We start from the raw sequence: 21859 nt of genomic DNA on the forward strand, positions 1-21859 counted from the left end.
CATGGGCAGGTCCCATTGTGGACAAATGCCCAACATATCTAGCCGGTACATAACTTCCTACCACCGATCCTACATCACCTGAGCCCTCTAGATCCTGTACGTTCTATCTTCTCTGGCCTAAAGTAGTCCCAAGTAATGCCTTGTCAAGAGGACTTTCTGGGTCTGTTTCTGGGGTCCTTTGGGAACGTGGCTTTCCTACCATAAAAGTTGGATGATTCCACATCATACCAGATCTGTTAGTGTCCCCTGAGGAAAACACATACAACTCCTCCCACGAGCTCTAGAAAAGACTCAAGTCTGTAGAATACTCAGGAAAGGCCCTGTAGCTCTCGTCAGGCTGCTCCAAGCCAGAGTGGTCCCGCTCCCAGTGGGGGAGCAGGTGGGGTTAGGCCATAGGATTCTCTAATACAGGAAAGGGAACCAAGTTACACGCTAGTGGACCAAGTGACATTCAAGTTATACTAAAGTTTACTCTCACTTTCTGTGGCCCCACGTCTACGTGGGGCTTGCCATAAAAACCTTGATCCCTGTTCCACCTTTCATATTTTTTCTTTATAACTATTCATTAATGAATCTGCCTTCTCATTAGACTAAGAGTACATTAGATTTGTTCATTTTTGTAATCTCAGTGCCTAGCATAGTCTAACATGTTATAAATGCTCATTAAATCTTACATGATTGATTGACTGAATGTTCTTACATTGTGTTACTGTCACCTTAATATAAATGTTGAAAGCAGAGGCTTTCAAACGTGTCCACAAAAATAAAGAGCATCCCGGCTCACTCTGCAAAAGCACACAAAAAGAAGGGGTGATTATGCATATAGAGATGCTAGTCCTTTGCAACAAAAACTTGTCTCTAGAGGAATTATAAATCTGCTTGCTGAATGGGAAAGCTCTCAGTATACATATGCATAACACTGATTGCAGTGAGGGTGTGAATCTGAGCAATATCTGACATGAGAACAATAAAAATCCCTGCCGTTCTAGCTTCTCGTTACTTGACAAGAGACACCTTTTCTTTGCGAATTTCAAAGATGTTAAAAATGTTTAGTTAAGACTCCAGATGGAAGAATATATTAATTTTAAATTTTAGAATTATTAATGTAGTTCACAACTACTGTCAGTTATTGTATTTTCTGATTTAAATCTAACCCACATGAGAAGAGAAAGACACCTTTTCTATTAGGTTTTATAAGCATCTGCTATCTAGAACTTTAAAAGAAAATCACCCCCAGAGAGCCAGCTATATTTCCTGACACCTTAAAAGCATAAAACCAATAGAATCAAAGGCTACAAAGAGACATTTGACAGTGTTCTTTAAAGATTTCATGGGAAAATGATTTACGTGCCAAGGCACTGTTATTTGGTAGCACATTCATCAAACTGACAAATGAAGACTTTTAGATGTATTTGCAGAGTCATAAAGAAAATCTTATGTCCTTGGGAGAAATGATGACATTTCAAACTTATGAAGAGGGACTCTGGTTTTCAGTGTGTTCATGCCATATGTGATTTGTGCATCTATAACCTGAAACCACAGAATTTGAAGCCTAAATTGCACTCAAAAGAAAACAACTTGACAAAGGCAGATAAGTCATTTTCTTCCCTCAGCATATATTGAGTGGCATGGAAATAAGACCATTCATTATTATGAATTTTCTTTCATAAAATCTTCAGAAACAGGAGGCCCTATGGAGAATACTGGAAGGAAACAGAAAGGAATATAGTAGTGGGAGTCTGTGTCTAAACAGTTTAAATGTTAAATAAATGTTGTCAGTCTGAGCTAACTGCCAAACATATGACTTTGAAAACAGCTGAAGGGACATGTATTAGACAGGGTGACACTGTAATTGATGATCCCACCTGGAACACTTTCAGAGGGAAATGAGTATTCAGTACACAGGGAAGGGGTGGGGAACCAGGACGGTCCTGGTCAGACCAGGATCAGGACGTTCTGTTATTCCATGTTTTGACAATCGGATCTCATCTTCAAATCCTAGGATGCTTTTCAGGGTTCCTTCGATCCTGCCCTCCAGAATCAACTTATATTGACTGAATAAGACACTCTGGGAGGTGGAAGAGTAGGACTAAAAAGAGACAGAGTTTTTTAAGTATACTGTAGATTGGTAATTATAGTAGCACAAAGGAAACCTTGACTGTATATCTCACATGAATGGCATGAAGACCAGTTTGCTTCTCTGCAAAACAAAAAGCAAACACCAGATCACCTGTATAAGTTCCTTCTCTACCGTCTTAATAGTACTAGTTTAAATAATTTGAATTAACTGTTCTAGAATAACATCAAAAGGTTATATTAGGTTATATTATGTGAGCCTACAGCCCATTTTAACATACACTTCTGTGAACCCATGAGCAAGGCATATTGCCTAGATAGTACAACGTTCTTTGGTTTCAAAGCCATTCATTTCATTTACATGAGAAACAAGTGTACAAGCCTTTCTTCATTAATGGAACCCAAAGTTTAAATATTCTTCCATTATGAACATAGTTACAGACATGAGCATTTTCCTCCATGTCTTCCCCAGAAATCATTCAAAAGCAGCAAAGGAAGTGGAAAAATTAAAAGCAAACTAAATTTCTGGAGAAGTCAGAAGTTATAATACCCAGATCACATAGTGTGCAAGGACTCTCAAAAGCAGCCCAGACCCAGTCAAAGACAAGTGGAAGCAAAGAATTTGTCAAAGATAAGAGGAAGAAGTGGAGACAAGAGGCTGTAGTGAGAAACCTCAGTAATGAGATTGGCCAGAGGTGGGAACTCCTGGAGTGACAGCCAAATGGTATTCCCGTAATTATGCAAATAAATTCACAAGGGAAACAATGGAAAATGCTAGATAATATATATAGTTTTTAAATTCTAACACATTAAATGGATTTAAGAGCTGAAAATCCAGTGGGGGAAATTCCCAGGCCAATTTTTGGATGAAAGCCTGTAACCAAAAGGTTAAGAATTTCAAAACACCAAATCTGCTGATGCCCTCAAGGTGTTCGCCAACACTGCACGTGGGCAATGACTTTGGGTTTGGAAGGACACAACTCTAGCCCCAGAGCCCACCTAGGAGGGGAGTTTTATAAGAAAGTCTTCCATATGTGATAGACATTGTGCTCACCAGTATAATGTCTCCTCTTTCCTGGGAATACAAGAGGTTAAAATTCTCAGCTCTTTTGCAGTTAGTGGGGACATTTGATTAGTACCGAATAAAATAAATTTGAGTTGAAGTAATAAATGTCATTTCTTTGATGGTGAATGCTCTTGGACAATTCTCAACTTTTTCTTCCCCTGCCAGAGTAGTCAATGACTATCTAGGTGATAGAACCTGAACCAGCCTGAATCACAGAGTATCTATGTGGAGGAGTGCCCACTCCCCACCAAAAACTTACAGTCAACTTTGTGAGAGCAAGAAATAAACCTTTATGTGCTTAAGCTACCGAGATTCAGGGGGCTGTTATCACAGATTAGGTATAGCCTATCCTAACATAGAAGTCAGTACCAAAAGTGGGGTGGGTGCTATCGTAACAAAAATCTAAAATATATGGCATTGGAAAAGCCAGGCAAAGACAATACGCAACTGATATTGCAGGCTGGAAAGGCAAAACATTTCATAGCCACAGTAGGTAAAGAGTCAACTCACGTACCTAGAACAGCCAGAGAAAGAGATTGGGGGAAAAGTTTGCTGGGGCGCCTGAGCGGCTCAGTTGGTTAAGCATCCAGCTCTGACTCAGGTCATGATCTTGCGGTTCATGAGTTCAAGTCCTGCATTGGTCTCTGTGCTGATAGCTCAGGGCCTGGAGCCTGCTTTGGATTATGCGTCTCCCCTTCTCTCTGCCCCTCCACCGCTCATACTATGTCTCTTTCTCTCTCTCTCAAAAATAAACAAACATTAAAAAAAATTTTTTTTAAGAAAAAGAAAAAAGTTTGTTAGTTCCGTGTGTGAACTGTGATTGCTTTTTGCCAAGGTATTTATAAAAGAGAGAGAGGTAAATTTAAAAAATTGGCTGGTTTACAAGAAGGTAAAGGGAAATGAGAATTCCCGAAATTTGGGACCTGAAAAGTTGGAAGAGTCAGCAACGTTTAGATCTCAAACAGTGAGACATAACTGAGAAAGATCTTTTCAAGACAAAGTTGTATCAAAGCTGAGACTCACAGCAATGTTCACCCCATTGTTAGACACTTCCAATGAATTAAGCTGCCTTTAAGCAAACATCTGCTTAAGGAGATAGCCAAGCAGAAATTCCCAAGGTTTCCGATTTCTATAACTACAAATATCTTAAAGTGATAAGTGACATACTATGAGGAGAAAAAAAAATAAGGAAATATAGCAGAACTTGGTCTAGAAAGAACTGTGAGGGTATTAGCAGTTGGAACTAATTGGATTCAAAAATAACTGATGAAGTTCTTAAAAATGATTCTTCCAAATAAGCCAGGAGTCTGCACTTAAAACCCTTTAACTGTTTAATATTTAAAATATCCTTTGGCCCCCAAACTTTTGAAAATAGAAATGAACTGAGAAAGCTGAACAGTTCACAGAAGAGCACAGTCTACAATATCCATTGCGGGGGTGGTCCTGGAGAATAATAGAAAAGATCCCACATTGGGCAGAGCCAAAGACCACAGAGAACAATGGGAAAGGGAACCTGCTTCCAGAAAGCAGAATCAGGTCTAACAGAATCAGATCTAACAAAAAAATATTCCTGACACCAATGTAGGGATCTCAAACAGGATTTAAGAAATGACTGTGGACAAATGACGGTTCTGTCACTTCTGTCCTTCCTCTTTCTGAGCAAGAGTGCTTATTTCAGTTTTCTTGTCCCTGTCCTGCCATGGTGTATTGGGAGCAAAAAATCTGCCTTTTTCCTTCATAGGTTTTTGAAATTCTTTTTAATGTTTATTTAGTTTTGAGAGAGAGACACAGAATGTGAGCAGGGGAGGGGCACAGAGAGAGAGGGAGACATAGAATCCGAAGCAGGCTCCAGGCTCTGAGCTGTCAGCACAGAGCCTGACATGGGGCTCGAACCCACAAACTGTGAGATCATGACCTGAGCCTAAGTCGGCTGCTTAACCAACTGAGTCACCCAGGTGCCCCATGGTTTTTGAATCAAGTAGAGCTACAGCCAGATTTCATAAAGGAACAATAGCATAACATGTGGAGTTCTTGAACTTTTGACTTGCAACTGGATAGAATTTGGATCATTATCCGTGCATAAATGAGTGAATATTATATACAGAAAGATTGAAGCCAATTTTTGGTGACCCGCCTGAACACAACATATGGAACTTTTACAAAAAATAAGAACAAATATTTTCATATGTTTGAAAGATATAAATGACAATGCAATAAAATTTATAACACATTTTTAATTTATTTTATTATATTTTATTTTTAATATAATTTATTGTCAAATTGGCTAACATACAGTGTGTACAGTGTACTCTTCGGTTTGGGGGTAGATTCTTGTGATTCATCACTTACATACAACACCCAGTGCTCATCCCAACAAGTGCCCTTCTCAGTGCTTATCACCCATTTTCCCCTCTACCCCACCCCTCCATCAACTCTCAGTTTGTATCTATTTTTTTCCCCTTCCATTTCCCCATGGTCTTCTGTAAAGTTTCTCAACTTCCACATATGAGTGAAAACATACAGTATCTGTCTTTCTCTGACTGACTTATTTCACTTAGCATAATACCCTCTAGTTCCATCCACATTGCTGCAAATGGCAGGATTTCATTCTTTCTCATTGCCAAGTAGTATTCCATTATATATATAAACCACACCTTCTTTATCCATTCATCAGTTGATAAACACTTAGGCTCTTTCCATAATTTGACTATGGTTGAAAGTACTGCTATAAACATTGGGCTACACATGCCCCTATGAATCAGCACTCCTGTATCCTTTGGATAAATTCCTAGTAGTGCTATTCCTGGGTCATAGGGTAGTTCTATTTCTAATTTTTTGATATTTTAATTTTTTGCACTGTTTTCCAGAGAAGCTGAGCTAGTTTGCATTCCCACCAACAGTGCAAAAGGGTTCCCATTTCTCCACATCGCACCAGCATCTGTTGTTTCCTGAGTTGTTAATTTTAGCCACTCTGACCGGCCTGAGGTGATATCTCAGTGTGGTTTTGACTGTATTTCCCTGATGATGAGTGACATTGAGCATCATTTTATGTGTCTGTTGGCCATCTGGATGTCTTCTTTGGAAAAGTGTTTATTCATGTCTTCTGCGCATTTCTTCACTGGATTCTTTGTTTTGGGGCATCGAGTTTGGTAAGTTCTTTATAGATTTTGGAAACTAACCATTTATGCAATATCGCATTTGCAAATATCTTTTCCCATTCTGTCAGTTGCCTTTTTGTTTTGCTGATTGCTTCCTTTGCAGTGCAGAAGCTTTTGATCTTGATGACGTCCTAATAGTTCATCTTTGCTTTTAATTCCCTTGCCTTTGAAGACATGTAGAGCAAGAAATTACTGTGGCTGAGGTCAAAGAGGTTGTTGCCTGTTTTCTCCTCTAGGGTTTTGATGGTTTCCTGTCTCACATTTAGGTCTTTCATCCATTTTGAGTTTATTTTTGTGTATGGTGTAAGAAAGTGGTCTTGTTTCATTCTTCTGCATGTTGTTGTCCAGTTCTCCCAGCACCATTTGCTAAAGAGACTGTCTTTTTTCCATTGGCTACTCTTTCCTGCTTTGTCAAAGATTAGTTGGCCATTCATTTGTGGGTCCAATTCTGGCTTCTCCATTCTATTCCATTGGTCTATGTGTCTGTTTTTGTGCCGATACCATACTGTGTTGATGATTACAGCTTTGCAGTAGATGCTAAAGTCTGGGATCATGATGCCTCCTGCTTTGGTTTCCTCTTTCAACATTACTTTGGCTATTCTCAAAGCTAGAAAAAATAATCCTAAAATTTGTATGGAATCACAAAGGACCCCAAATAACACATTTTTAAAGAGATCCTTCTTCAATCTGAAAATATTTAAATGCTTTATCAAACTCCTCTTGAATCAAAGATCAAAACAAATTTAAAATGCTGAATTTCTAAAAAAATACCAATAAATTGAAATATCACTTACAGGAATCCATAGGATATAGCTATAGCAGTACCCTCCAAAAAATTCTAAGCTTTAAGTACTTATATCAAGAGAAGTGAAACGAAAATAAGTAAAACATCTAATTCAAAAACAGAAATAGAAGAAGCATGACAAAAATAAACCAAAATTATACCATAATTCAAGATTTAAAAAAGCAGATAAAAGCAGAATTAATTACATTAGAAAACAGAATAAACAAGTAAGCAAAACTGACAAACATCTAAAAATCACGAAAAAGGGTTGGGGAGATATAAACAAAATAGAGGGATATAATATCCATACTATGGAATATTATTAGGCAATAAAAAGAAATGAAGTACTGATACATGCTACAACATGGGTGAAACTTGAAAACATTATGCCAAGTAAAAAAAAAAAAAAGCCAGTCACATAGGACCATATATTATTTTATTCCATTCATAGGAAATGTTCAGAATAGGCAAATCTATAAAGACAGAAAGTAGATTAGTGGTTTCTAGGGCTCAAGAGTTGGTGGAGCCAGGGGAGTGGATTCAGGAAGTACAGCTAAAAGGGACAAGATGTCTTTTGATGTTAATTAAAATGTTCTAAAGTCAATTGCTTTGATAGATGTTCAACTCAGTGAAAATACTAAGAACCACTGATTACACAATTTAAAAGGTTGATATGTATAGAATGTGAGTTATATCTTACTAAGGTTGTTAAAATAGGATATAACCCTTAAAATAGAATAAAAATTTTAAAGCATTAAAGACTACTTTCTATAACTTTACACAAATATATTTGGAAAGCTAGATAGCACACGTAACTTTCTAAGAAAAGCAATTTACTAAAATTGTCCTCCATACAGAAAGAAAATCTAAATAGATAATTCCCAAAGAAAGAATAGAGAAAGTTGTCAAAGAAAAAAAAAAGAGTTATCTGTCAAGCAGCCCAGGCCCAGATGACTTTATTGTAGAAGGAAATTTCTTATCTTCATCTTAGTGTTTAGAAGAATGTTTGACATGCCTTGATATCTTCAGGTGTCAGAAATACAAGACACAGATAAGGTCAATACGACCTATAGTGGATCATGTTACATTCACTACACTCACTTTGACATAAGTGTAAAACAACCACGGGTAGCCTGTTCAGATTATTTATATTTATTATAAGATGGTTTAATATACAAAAAGTACAATTAAAAAAACCCATGGAATAGATTAGATTAGATTAGATTAGATTTCTCTAATAAATCACACAATGCATATATTTCTTTTGAGGTCTACGTAAAGGGCCACAATATGTTTACCTCTAGATTGCCCGCCTGAAATTTTGGTTGCTTTGCTAGCATGCACCTCTACAATGAGAGCAGATGCCACTAAGCCCTGAAAGTTCAGTATTCTTAGACAGTAAAGAGTACAGAATTCCTTTTCCGTGATGGTCATATACCATGGAGTTTTGCTGTTCACACCCTTGCTAGGAACAGTCATATATAAAATAGCTAACCTGACTGTGTTGGCCCTAAATATATATTAGCTCTGTTGTCTTCACCCATCTGGCTGTAATCATGGATATGTAACTTGGGCATCACATAAATAGATGGTTAAATGCTATTAAGATGCTGTGACCATCCCTAGAACTAAGAGTCACAATCCTTGTAATCACACACTTTACATTACTAGCTACCGGTAATTATGCAATTAAAAAACGTCTACACCTAATACCAAACACTCTAGTGGAAGGGGTGGTAATGCTCTCTACTGAAAACTAGCTAATGTGCCACCCTTGGGTCTCCATGTGAACCCTAGAAGCTAGGATGACCTCCCCTAGAAAACTTGACCTGGTCCAATAGGGCCTAAGTTCCCAGAACACCCTGCTTACCCTACTCATAGCACAGAACACAGTGCACAGTATTTGCCTGGTCAGCCTTGCCCACTCATAGTAATCTTGACCTAACTGCCAAATCCCAGACCCAGCAGAGTGCCAGCAACATAGCAGTGGTTTAATAAATGTATTTTTTAAACAAATGATATTTTAAATAAAAATAGACCTATTTAGAAACAAAAATATTTTTTAAGTGATTTTTTTTTCAAAGGCTCATTTAATGCTTCTGGCTCCTGGTTGAGCATCTTAGTATTTTTCCAAGCATTTAAAAAATTCTGACAAGTCGTTCATACATTTTAATTTCAAAACCTTCTTCCTACCACTTTCTATAAAAGAAAAGTTAAAATTTTTTGCAATAAATAAGTGATAATATGTTAATTCTTCCATTTGATTGAACCTAGAACAATCTGATTGGGGCTCTAACATCTTGCCAAAGAAACATATTATAATTCTTCTGCCAATTAATTGTTAATGCATCAAAACTTAGTTACGTTAAAATAAAACATACTATATGACTAACAATTAAATGTAATTGCATTTCAAAATGAAATAAGGAAAAGAGCAGAAAAGATTAGTGTCTAACAAAAAAAGTAATATAATATTCAAATCTATTCAGAACTAAGGTTTTCAAAGCATTGTAAAAATATATTTATCTAATGTCTACACACGATTTCTGTTTTCTGTCCATTACATCTAAGATCAATCTTTTGAAAATGTATTTTGTAGGTGCTGGTTGGGTGGGGTTATAGAAAGTTTAAAGTCAAAGTAAGAGCTAATGTAGGAAATCCCTAATATATTAATGCATCTATTCTAAACTTCTGCTATAAAATGGGGTGTTTGGAACACGGAATTCATTCTCCACTACAGTAGCTCTCTGTGAGATATAGCAGATACAGTAGATACCTCAGGATAGAATGGAATACGGTAGATACCTATAGGATTTTCAGCTTAGCACTCCTTTCTCCTGGTATATTTATCTCATCCCATTGTTATTGGAGAGCTGCCATATTTCCACCTAACCTTGTCTATTCAGATGACCTCAAACAGATTCTTGGTCCAAGACAGTATATCTAACCTGGAATTTTTGTATTCAGTACTGAAAACACCTTAAAATCAACTTTTTTTGTAGGATAAAGATAAAGATTCATCAGATATAAACTCCAGAACTGGAACTATGTTTTCAGTAGGATGAAGCAAATACACCAAGAGGAGAGAGAAGAAATTACATGAGACCTGGTTGCATTTGCATCTTTTATTCCAGTTGGTCTTGAGGTGGAGCTGTACCCTTGTCCTCCTTACCTGGTGATCAACCATTTCATGAATATAATGAACTGATTCATTCCCTTGCTTCCTTAGGCTAGGGCAAGCTGAGCATTTGTTCTTGGAACCAAAAGAAGTCTGACCAGTACACACAGAAAACAGTACTGATAGGTGGCTTCCCGGCCGACTTAGAGACGTTTATCTAAATAATACTAGCTCTAGTGCTGTTAAAAACCTTGAGCTCTGAGCCTGGGTATCAGTGTCCATAGACTGAATCTCACCTTATCAAAATGTCACTAGACTCCACATTCGTCTTACTTCCTCCCTCATTCCCCACACCCTTACCTAGAAAGGATCATCAATAGGAGAAAGAAAGTGTGGTGGAAAAGTACCTGTGACTATCTGCAAGAGGAAAGACTTCAGCAGCATTATGATGTGGAGTGGTCTTTGGTGGCTCCTGTGGCCCAGGTAGTGGGTGGTCCCAAGATTAAATAGAGGGTTGGTTCAGACAGAGGGACTTGTCTGCAGCAATGATCTTTCCTAATCTAAGTGCACCCATATGTGGAAATGCCCGTTCCATCATACTCGGCCTTACAAGGTTCATCTTGCAAGCAAAACTAGCAAGATGTTTCACCTCGGCCACCAATTAAGTTGAGCAAAACCTCACATAAAGGTCAAGGCACAAGAATCCTATAACTACTGGTTTTCAGGAAGAGAACTTGATTGGAGTTTCATGAAAGAGAACAGCACTGAAAGAAAAATCCAGTCAGGGCAAAAGGATGCAGTGTGTCCCGGATTTCATCTTAAAAGTAGAAAATAAGGTGCTTCCCCCCAAAACTACTACACTGAAGATCATTTGTGGGTACGTGCGTATGTTGAGGAATAAGAATGTAGGACTAGATTAAAAATAACTGTGGCGTAGGAGCTACCATTATAGAACAGAGACAAGAATGAAAGGGTGGTTAAACCAAATGAATGTGAATAACATCGTCCTTTTTACCCAACATAAAACTAGCAATTAAAAAGATATTTTAAAAAGACTCATAATAAACCATGAAGGGTGACTCAGACTCTAAAAGGGATGAAACCACTGTGTCTACATTCTGATCATTCAGAGAATGTCTGCTTCAGGGAAAAGCTGAAGCAAATGATATCAAATTTTTAAAAGTAATTTTACTTTATTCTTATTATGGAGATAATACATGTTCATTATAGAAAATGTAGACGTGGCAAAGAGGAAAAAAGAAGACGACAAATAACCCATAAATGTACCTACCACCCAGCAATAAGTATTTTGTGTTCTATGGTTAATGTTCTTTCGATCTCTTTTCATGCATACAGACCTACACCTTTAACAAAGGAATTCATTACATCCTGGTTGGTTTGTTTGTTTTCACTTACTTATCGTGAGAATATATTTTCAAATATTCATCTTTTCACTTTTCTTTGCTTTCCTCTGTAAAATAACCTTTGCTCTAATAAATCAAAGGCATTCACATTTGTCTTGGGAAGATTTAGGATTGTTTTGACAGGAATATGAAGGAAAATAAAGCATGGCTGATTAACTTCTGACTAACCAAATGGAATTTTTGAGTCTTAAGTGAGATATTTTTCCTGAAAGTCAGTCACTGTGGAGAAATAAAAGGTCTAAATTTCTTAAGCTTCTATTTAACAAGACCCAGAAACTCCCAAACACAGCTCAGATGGGGTGACCTTATAATCTAGCTTTGAAAGAAGATCACTTTAGAAAGTGAAAGAAAACGCTTTTAATAATTCTCAGGCCAATGGGAGTAACCGCTCCTGGGCAGAGCACAGCGTGCGCACACTGCCTCCACAGGGCATCTGATGGAAGCTGTCAGAGCGCCAGCTGTGGGCTGCCATGTTGAGGGATGAGGTGCTGCTACCACAGTGGCTATGGGGTGACCAGCCTAAGTCAGGGGTTGGGGAGGAGAAGAAACATGACATGGGGATCTGTAGAGCCAGCAAGAGCCAAAGTGGAACCAAAAATGTAGGCAGAGACATCCAGTCCTCAACAAACCCAACTGGTCACAAACTCACCAGGAGCAGGCTCAGCAGTTGGACAAAGAATGAGGTGAGCCACATGGGTCTCTTTCCCCACCTCCAAAATAACACACAACCTCAGTCCCTCATACACACACGGATGCCACTGGGGAAGGGAGAGGCTGGAGGATGAAGGACGCAGAAATAGTGGGCACTCTACTGAAAGAGACTATTTTAACTTAAAATAGGCCGCTTAAACTTGAAGAGACTGAGATACCCTTAGTCGGCAAGTTTGAAATTTTTCCTAGTAACTAACAGTTGAAAAGCCATCAGGATCCATTTTAGAAAATAAATGGTATATATGCATCTGAGTTGTGTGCACATTCTAATTCTGCTATCTACTTGATGGTGAATATATTTGCATGCCATTGGTCTACTATAACACCATCTCAAATGGTCACATGATATTATAATTTAGGATTTTTTAAGCAGGCGTTAAGAAATAAAAATATCTCTTTAAAGTGTAAATTCGTCTGTCCCTATATAAACTCAAAATCTTCTTAGTACCTGTCGGTCCCTGATAAGTTAAGCACGGCAACTAGGAAGAGTACAAGTTGAGCTCAATGTCAAAGCCTTCACCATTCAAATCAGAAGAAGAGTACACTATGCCCCTTGAAGCTCACTTACACAGAGGTGACCAAACACACTCCAGTGTCATCCTGTTACATCAGGATCATGGCTGTGAAAATTGATTCTGGCTTTCTTATGATTTTGTTCTATCTTGTAGACTGTTTACCTCCGAGCATTTTTACAGCATAAAATAAAAGGTCCCAACCCAGTGTCTTTTGGCTGTGTGTGTTCATTCTGTCCGCTCCTTTGCTCGTTTCTTTGATGAACGTTAACTGAGTCCCCACTGTGTTCCTATGCTTTGTACTGAGGCTTGCTCTTCTCACTTCTCATTATTGGCCAAAAAAAAAAAAAAAAGCCTTTCTAAAGGCTCTTCTCTCTTCTCACCGAAGTGTATGCTGTGTGCATGGAAACCATATAACCAAACTTACTTAAAAAGCACATAAAATAAGAGTTACTAACCATTCGATTGAGGGCCCAAGTTGTTAAAGGCAGGAGGATGAGAGGCTTGGTGGAGGGGAAGCATTTATGGATTTCAAAAAAGAGGCAGGCAGAAACATGTGGTTACTAAAAGGCCTTGCTGATTTGCCTTTTCACCCTGTTTTGTGAGCATGTGTTGGAGATGGGAGGAGAGGGATGCTGGCTAGAGAAGGTGCGTGTTACTCTAGCGTGGCCCTGGGTTGTGTGAAGAACTCCAAACACTTCCAGGTTAGTCCCTAAGAAAGTCACTGGTTGAGTACAGGTGGAATGATACAGCAAATTAGAAAAGACATCTCTATTTTCCTTGTAAGGACAGTAATGATATCTATCTAGCTGCCCGGAGTCTAGCTTCTCCCCTGATTGTGGAGTACCTTCAATATACCCTGATCAGACAGCACAATGGAGTCTGGAGAGCATCACAGAAAGCTCTTTCTTTCCCCAATCCAAATGATTTTCCATAGAAATCTGTATGAAGTTCCCTACCCCACGATTATCACTGCATTTAATTTTTCTTCCTTCTTTTCCTTTTCTGTTTTCTTCCTATTATGGGGAGGGGGGTGAGGAAAGGGAAGAGTAAAATGCCCAGGCTCCTTACCTAGGGCTTAGGCAGGGGAGAAAAGTAAGTGAAATTATATACACATAAAATTAACCTGAGCTCTTAAAACTCTAGGTGTCACCATGGAGACCAGAGCATGAACTGTCTCCATGGAGACTTGAATGATTTTTTAGGCTTTAAATTACCATCACTTATTACCGATCTGGGCAATGAAGAGATGGGTTAACACACATACGTAACAATATAAGAAGGAGCCTCATACCAGAGAAGTTTTATTAAGAGCAAACCTAGCTGTTCTGGCTCTTCATATTCTGGCATTCCAATGAATGGGAAGATATCCCAAAAGATTTCCCCTCGACTCAGAATTTCTCATGGAACCATCTGACGATACAGCTCTACATATGCTACCGGAATGAACAGAGAAAATTAATTTCTAGGAAAGGTCTCTCTCCCACAGAAGCATCAGTGTGATGCAGGTGCTACGGCTCTCTCCATCACTCCGGCTGCAAGAAAGAGACGGTGCCTGAGCAATGTCTTGTTGTAGTAATGGACCAGAGATACTTTTAACAATCATTCTGGGTGTATCACTTCACCAGGTCTACTGTATACAGCTGTTTTCCAGACAGACTTGTATTACAAGCGACAAAGAGACATACAGGAATCATGCAAATGTTTAAACTATGTTAAGAGGTAAATTAGAATTTTTCTCAGTTGCAGATTCTACTTTGCAAGCCTAGAGACAGTCACTTAATTGATCAAATACTCAGTTGAAGGCCATCTGAATGGTGTATCATAGATAGTAAGTATTCATCAATTAAATAAAAATCACTCATAAAAGAGTAAAATTTAATAAAAGTTTTAATACATAACAAGTTAATAGAAAGCAAACAATTATGACCAGAATGCATAAAATCATAATGGTCGATCAATCAGATTGTTCATTTTGACGTTTATACAATTTGAAGTTTACAGTCTTTTTTTTTTTTTTTTTTTTTTACAGTTTTGTTTTTCTTTTAAGACAGATCTTGGTGACTAGTTGGATATGGGAGGAAAATAAGGATGCCAGCAGCACAGGCAGCTCAAAGAAATGCAAATGTTTCTCACATTTTATGACCAGTTCTCATTATTTGAAGATGCTATGTTTTATAAAGTTGTCACAAATAATTAGCAAATACTGAACCATTGCTCCTAGGGGCAATAAAGGAGTAGTAGGTGCCTAAGTGCCTGTGAGCCTCTGGTCACATTTTCATCAACCAGTCAACATATGACCTGGTTTCATGTGTGTTTCTGTTTAAATATACCTTATTTAATATATTTTGCTGATTCATTAACATTGAACTCACCGCCAACAGCACTATAACTGAATGAAGCTTAGGTACCACATATTTTCTCCATCAGGCACATCACAGCCTTCTTGCACTTAAGAACACTAGACAGCACTTCAGTAGTAGGGGGCCCATATTAGCAATGAAATCACCCATAAAAAGCACAAAAATGCTAAATAGACCATGGTGGAAAAAACCCTTACTTGTTTACAGTTGAGAGCTGAAACAAGAAGGTAGAGTGTCCACTTTGTCTGATCTCCCCTGGGACCACTGAGGGAGTGCGGGGAGGGGAGGAAGAGTGACCCCCAAATTTTGTCTCTCCGCGCATGTCCATAAATGACCATAAAAATGCCTTGAGCATTGACTTGGGGTTTCAAATAAATTTTAGCAAGCAGGCAAGTTCACAAATACAGAATCTGCAAATATCGAGGATCAGCTGTACTGGCCAACTGTGGAAAATTATTTCTACTTCCCTATTATGTTGCTTCTGACTACTCCACTGCACTTGACTGTGCTCTTTTGTGTACCCATGGAACTCCTATTCTTCATTCTAAACCCGCTCAGGAACCCCTTCCCCCCCACCGCCCCCCGACAAACCTCCCCTTTCTATTACATTTGCCTCTTATACTCATCTCTATTTTGCACAAATCAATTACATTGAATTTATTGGCATTCTTCTTTACTGATCTATGAAATTCATCGAAGTCCATTACCATGTGCTAATACATGCATATAAGCTTTATGCTTATGATGTGCCAGGCCATATGTTAAAATGTGCTTCACTTACAATATTGTGTTTAATCTTACAATAATCCTATCATCCCCATTTTACAGTGGCAGAAACAGAGGCCTAGAGCAGTCATATCACTTGCCATATCACATGTTGCGGACCTGGTATTGAAACCTAGAGTGTTTAAATATTGTATTATCTTAAAAAATTAGTATCGGCTATCATGTATTACTGACCACTTACTATTTCCAGGCATAGTGTTAAATGCTTTAGCCAAATTAACTCAGCGAATTCATTTTATCTCTATGTCTCGAACACAGCATAGCGAAGTGCATGACACATGAATGTTTTTTTTTTTACAAATAGTTTATTGTCAAATTGGTTTCCATATAACACCAGTGCTCATCCCCACAAGTGCCCTCCTCCATGCCCATCTCCTCCCTCCCCCCCCATACCCATCAGTCCTCAGTTTGTTCTCAGCATTCAAGAGTCCCTCATGGTTTGCCTCTCTTCCTCTCCCCCACTATTTCCCCCTTCTTCTCCCCCACGGTCTTCTGTTAAGTTCCTCCTAATCCTCCTATACGTGCAAACATGTGGTATCTGTCCTTCTCTGCCTGACTTATTTCGCTCAGCATAACACCCTCAAGATCAAACCAAGTTGCTACACATGGCCAGATTTCATTCTTTCTCATTGACATGTAGTATTTCATCGTATAGATAAACCACATCTTCTTGATCCATTCGTCCATTGATGGACACTTAGGCTCTTTCCATGTTTTGGCTATTGTGGAGAGTGCTGCTATGAACATTGGGGTCCATGTGCTCCTATGCATCAGCAATACTGTATCCCTTGGGTAAATTCCCATCAGTGCTATTGCTGGGTCATAGGGGAGTTCTAGTGTTAATTTAATGAGGAACCTCCACACTGTTCTCCAGAGGGGCTGCACCAGTTTACATTCCCACTAACAGTGCAGGAGGGTGCCCGTTTCTCCACATCCTCGCCAGCATCTAGAGTCCTCTGATTTGCTCATTTTAGCCACTCTGACTGGTGTGAGGTGGTATCTCAGTGGTTTTGACTTGTATTTCCCTGATAAGGAGGGATGCTGAGCATCGTTTCAGACACATGAATGTTTCTTGAATTGAATTTATTTCCTCTGCTCCCAAGTGTTCTTTCTAAAACCAACAGCATGAGAACTGTACATTTTCAGCAGTGACCAGAATGACTTCCGGTGTTCCACCACACTCTTCCCCCACCAAGCTCCTCATCTCCTCCTCATTTACGTTTTTCTGCACTCTTGCTGTTGAGGTCTGTGACGCCCACAGGTCGTGGTAGTGCGCAGGGGAGAAGCAGCACTGCCCCCCTGAAAAAGTTCTTTGTCTTTAACAATCATTTCTAACAGTGATTTATATTATGACATCATCTTCACAGAGTAACAGAATCACGCAAGAGCTAAGTGTTTGAGGTCTATGAGGTAAGCCCGGTATGAGTCTAAGAGAGGATTTTCTATTTCCCTACATAGCTTTGGATTCCAAATCTATCTAGCTTCTCACATTGAGTTCAAAATAGGCAGAAAGTCAGTTTTAGGGATGAGAAGTAAAATTAGGGGAGTAGGCTTATAGGAAAGTGGGTAGGCTGTATAAAGTTTGCACGACAGAAACTGCAGGGCTCACACACACTACATGAATGAATGGGATCCAGGAGGACTTAGCCTTAGGGCTGGAGTCAAGTCAAATCAGTCATCTTTGTACAAAGGCAAAAGTATAAAAGAGACAGGATTTGAGATTTCTTTTCCATTGTCTCCATCCTCTGCCTCAGAATACCTCCAAATACTCTGAAAGTAATTATTGTCAATAATACAGGAAAATGACTCAGAAGACAAAGTTATAAATGCCCTAATTCCCAATTTTTTCCCAGTTATCTGTCATGGTTTTGCTAATAGTCACTGCAATATTTAATAAAGCAAGAGAATCTCTAGGTGAATTTGAATTCCAAAACCCAAAGCACAAGAAGTAAATGAAATGCCTCCTGGGGCCAGGCGAGAACTTCTGTGAGTGAAATTCCCAGAGAAGGAACACTCATCTTATAGGCAGACAGTGCTCAGCTCCAGTAACTGCAAGAAGGAATAAAATCTTCTGCTGCCAGGCCCTTCAGCTTTTGAAGGGAAGATACAATCCTGAAGGCTTTCTTAATTTTAGATGTGGGCAATTAATTTAAAAGAAAAAAAAATAAACACAGTGCATGCAAAACAACTCTGTTCATTGGCCTTAGCCAGTGGGATACACCAGTCTGTAATCTCCGGCCAGGAGAGCCCTAGTGGCCTAGGAGATACTTAGGGACCTCTTTCAAACCATCCAGTGTGCTTCACTGCCCCCAACAAATGGCAGCCCTGGAGACCGTCCTCTGGACAGCCACCTCCCTCCCGCTGTCCCCTGGTGTCCTAATGGACCCTTCCTTTCTTAAGTAGTTGTCTCAGCAATGTGATTTCCAGGCCTCTGCAAATGGCCTCACCTCCGTCCTGCGTGTGGCCGATCTATGTACGACCTCTGGTAGACAGGAGCTGGCTATAAGCAGGTCTCAGTGTGTCTGGGCAGCTGGTCTCGGAGGCTTTCCTATCTCCTGCTGCCCCAACTCCCAATGCCCTTCTCCCCATCCCTACTTTGAAGATCTGGTTCCCTTTCTTCGGTCTCCCTTGTCACCTCTCCCAGTTTTTTCACTTGTCTCATTTTTTTCCTTTCCCATTTCTTCCTTTTCCCTTTCTCTGCTCTTCTCTTCCTTTTCTTTTATTCTCTTCTCTGTTTATTCCAATCTCTCCACCCTTGCCCTCTCTCTATTACTGTCCTTTCTTCTCCTCCCCCATCCCTTCTCCCAGGGGCCAGGGACTGCAGAGAGCTCGCTCACCAAGAATACACCAACACGGGCTTCGAGTACTTCTTGTGATGGGAGCGCAGCGTCAGGGAGCCCTTGCGCTCCAGCAAGTCCGTGGGTCCGAGTTCAATCCAGTACTGCCTATTGCTGCAACAGTCCTGACTGAAGCTGTCAGAAGTCTCCATGGAGGACCTCCACATTCAGACCTCGGAGGATTTCTTTCTGCACCTATCCTGCTCCCTACGCCAGCACCAAGATTCCGCGTCTCTCATCTCCTGAGCAACCTGGGGCGGGGTCAATGGAGAGGGCGGGGCCAGTGGAAGGGCGGACCCCTTAAACCTAATAGCCCTGGTTTCCAAGACAGTGTAGTTACTGATTAAAAAGAAACTACATTTCCCAGAATGCAATGAGAGGAGTGGATGGGCTACAGGGAGATTGGGAGGCATGTCCTCCTCGACATTCTGGGATCTGGAGTTTCTCCCGCCCACCTGCCTAATCCTGAGAGGCCCGCGGAGTTACGGGGGATCCGCGGGTCAGCTAAGGGGACTTGAGCCCAGAGCCATCTGCCCCTGCTGTTCTTGCAGAAGCTCTTTTTACCATCTGTTGCCTGCACACCTTCTACTTACAAACATGTAAAGTTTAACCAAAAGGGAGCAAGGGAACCCACACCTCAAACCCTAAAATATATCATTTACATTCAGATTTTCTGAGGAGGAGGAGCGGAATCATTCAGCAAATCAGCCAAAAAGTCTGAGGATGAAAAGACCTTGATGATTCTGGTTTCAGCTACTCTCTCAACCAAGAAACAGGAGTTTCTTGGGGGGGGGGGGGCGGTGAGGATGGGTGGGAGGGATAGGGTATGGGACCAAGGAGATGGCAGGGTGGACACAAGAATCTGAGGTCCTTCTGGGAACCAGCCTCTAGGTACAGTTTAGGGCTCTGGGGCATTCAGCTCCCCAAGACCTGCCAGTTCTCATTTTAACATTTGATATGTTACGACAGCACAAATTCATCATATTATTGTGTTGTTTATACGCGAGAAGGATTCAAAATGATTACCTATGACATTGCCTTCAAGAAATGACTGGATAGCTGCCTTGCAGAAGGAAGGTGCTTATTTCATCTTTGATTTCCAAAAGGAACATTTAACGCATTAGAAGGCTCCTTCCCAACTCAGGTGAGCACACCATAAGGGCATTAGTGGACTTAATCATGGCCATCCCTTGGAGCTGGCATATGCTTGGTACATAGCATCATTTCAGAGTACTGAGTGAACAAATGAATGAATATTACGTTTGAGTACTTTAGATTAATCTGGGTTTCCATAAATTTCAGAAGGGTCTTTCTTTAAGAAGACCACATGTACACAAAAATTCAAACTTAAAAACACAAATTAAAGAGATATTTCACAATACAAATAGATTCTATAGTTTGCAAAAAGATTTATTATAGCACTCCTGTGAATAGTGAAGTGCTCCTCTGGATCCGTTTTCACAAATTTGATTGCACACAACTACTAAGTGCTTCTCTGTGGCCTGTGGTACCCTGTGTGCACGCCTGCGGTATGCTAAGGCCTCTATTTTACTGACAGCCACAGTTCAGCCATGTTATTTAAAACCAAATAAATAGTCCACTGTCACTAGCTAAGTGCTAGTAAAGTACTGAGCACTATTTTAGCCCTTTTCTTCTTGAAGGAATGAAAAAGAAAAGTAGAAATTAACTTTAAAAGGGTAAATAAAATCCATGTTAAGCTCAAGTCTGCTCAAAGCATAGCATATTGCTGTCACTCCAAAAATATTACCATCATTACTATCATCTGTTGTTTTTTAAATTTTACTTTACTTATGTTTAAAGTATATTTGTTTTTTATTATGCTTAAATTGATGTAAACATAATATATTTGCAGCCAAGAAGTCAGGTCTGTAGCCAATTTGTGTCGGAGACAGAGCTGCCCAGAGCAAGTCCTTTCTGTAGTACATGGTTACTACAGAGACTTAAAAGTGTTTCAGTACACCAAGTAGCAGTATGTCAAGAAAACAAAACAAATAGAGCTTATTATCTTAGAGCTCCTTAAACCAAGCTGACAGCCTAGCCGCTTTTTTATGTTCTTTCCCTTTTAGACGACTGTTACCAGCTCTACTGTCTTCTGTGACTGGTAAACATTTTCCAATTCTTGTCTTGGGATACATGAGTTTGACTCTCTGATATCAAGTTCAGAGTTCTCAAAACAAGTTCATTCCATTCTCATTGTTTACACCAGTACATTCTGTGGAACTTGGGCTTTCCTGTTCCTTATCAATGAAATAAGAATAGAACAATATTTATTACAGAGGGGTTTTATGAGAATTACAGAAGATAATATATTGAGAGCAGGTGGAACAGTGCCTAGTGGATGCTCAGCGCTCAATTAAATTTCACCTCCTACTGCTATTACTATATCCATACTTTGTCTTTATGTCTTGGGAAAAGTGTGCTAAAAATGTGCTTGTTGTTTGCATGGAGTCTCCTAAATACATTTTCTGTTTTTCAAGCTTTGCCTATTTATCAAGTCTTTTTAAGGAATATCTTTTTATTATATTTTAATATGAAATTAAACAGTCTGAATCAGACAAATGTTGGCAAGATATTTGGACATGTTGCCAGTGATAATGATGGCTTTGTATTCATATAGAATCTTTTCTCTTCAAGACCATTAATAAGCTTTATGCTTTTTAAATGTGAAATCTCTGATCCCCAACACACGAGTTATTCATGTTTTCCTCAAACTTCATCAAGCCAATGAAGTGTAGGGATTAAAGCAATGTCTTCTACTTATGTTAATTTCTTTCACCATAATATCCTTGGGGTAAGAAAATTGTAGCTCAGATGGCTGATACAGGACTTTTCTGTAGGAAACTGCAGGCAGATCAACTCGGGAAGTAGGAATCCCATCATGTGAGTCTACTCCAAAATATTTATCAGCTTTATCAGATAATTTAAGAAGTTGCCAAGAAGAACAGCAAACCTAAAACAGACGTAAATCAGCCAGACATAAATGGCCATAGAGGCAAATCTAGT

The 21859-nt window shown here is 39.4% G+C and overlaps 1 protein-coding gene across 3 annotated transcripts in view; it reads right to left on the reverse strand.

Annotated features, from left to right (window-relative positions):
* The window catches only part of CUNH9orf135 (chromosome unknown C9orf135 homolog), a 78422-nt gene extending 59379 nt beyond the window's left edge, over positions 1 to 19043 (reverse strand). For all 3 annotated transcript variants that reach the window (XM_039249545.1, XM_039249547.1, XM_039249546.1), the window contains exon 1: positions 18836 to 19043. In XM_039249545.1, coding sequence (XP_039105476.1) covers positions 18836 to 19002 — 167 coding nt within the window. In that variant the 5' untranslated portion in view covers positions 19003 to 19043. The remainder of the gene's footprint in view (positions 1 to 18835) is intronic.
* Between the last annotated feature and the right edge of the window lie 2816 nt (positions 19044 to 21859).

The sequence above is a fragment of the Hyaena hyaena genome, unplaced genomic scaffold, assembly GCF_003009895.1.
Source record: "Hyaena hyaena isolate Hyena2069 unplaced genomic scaffold, ASM300989v1 scaffold_341, whole genome shotgun sequence".
Lineage (NCBI taxonomy): Eukaryota > Metazoa > Chordata > Mammalia > Carnivora > Hyaenidae > Hyaena > Hyaena hyaena.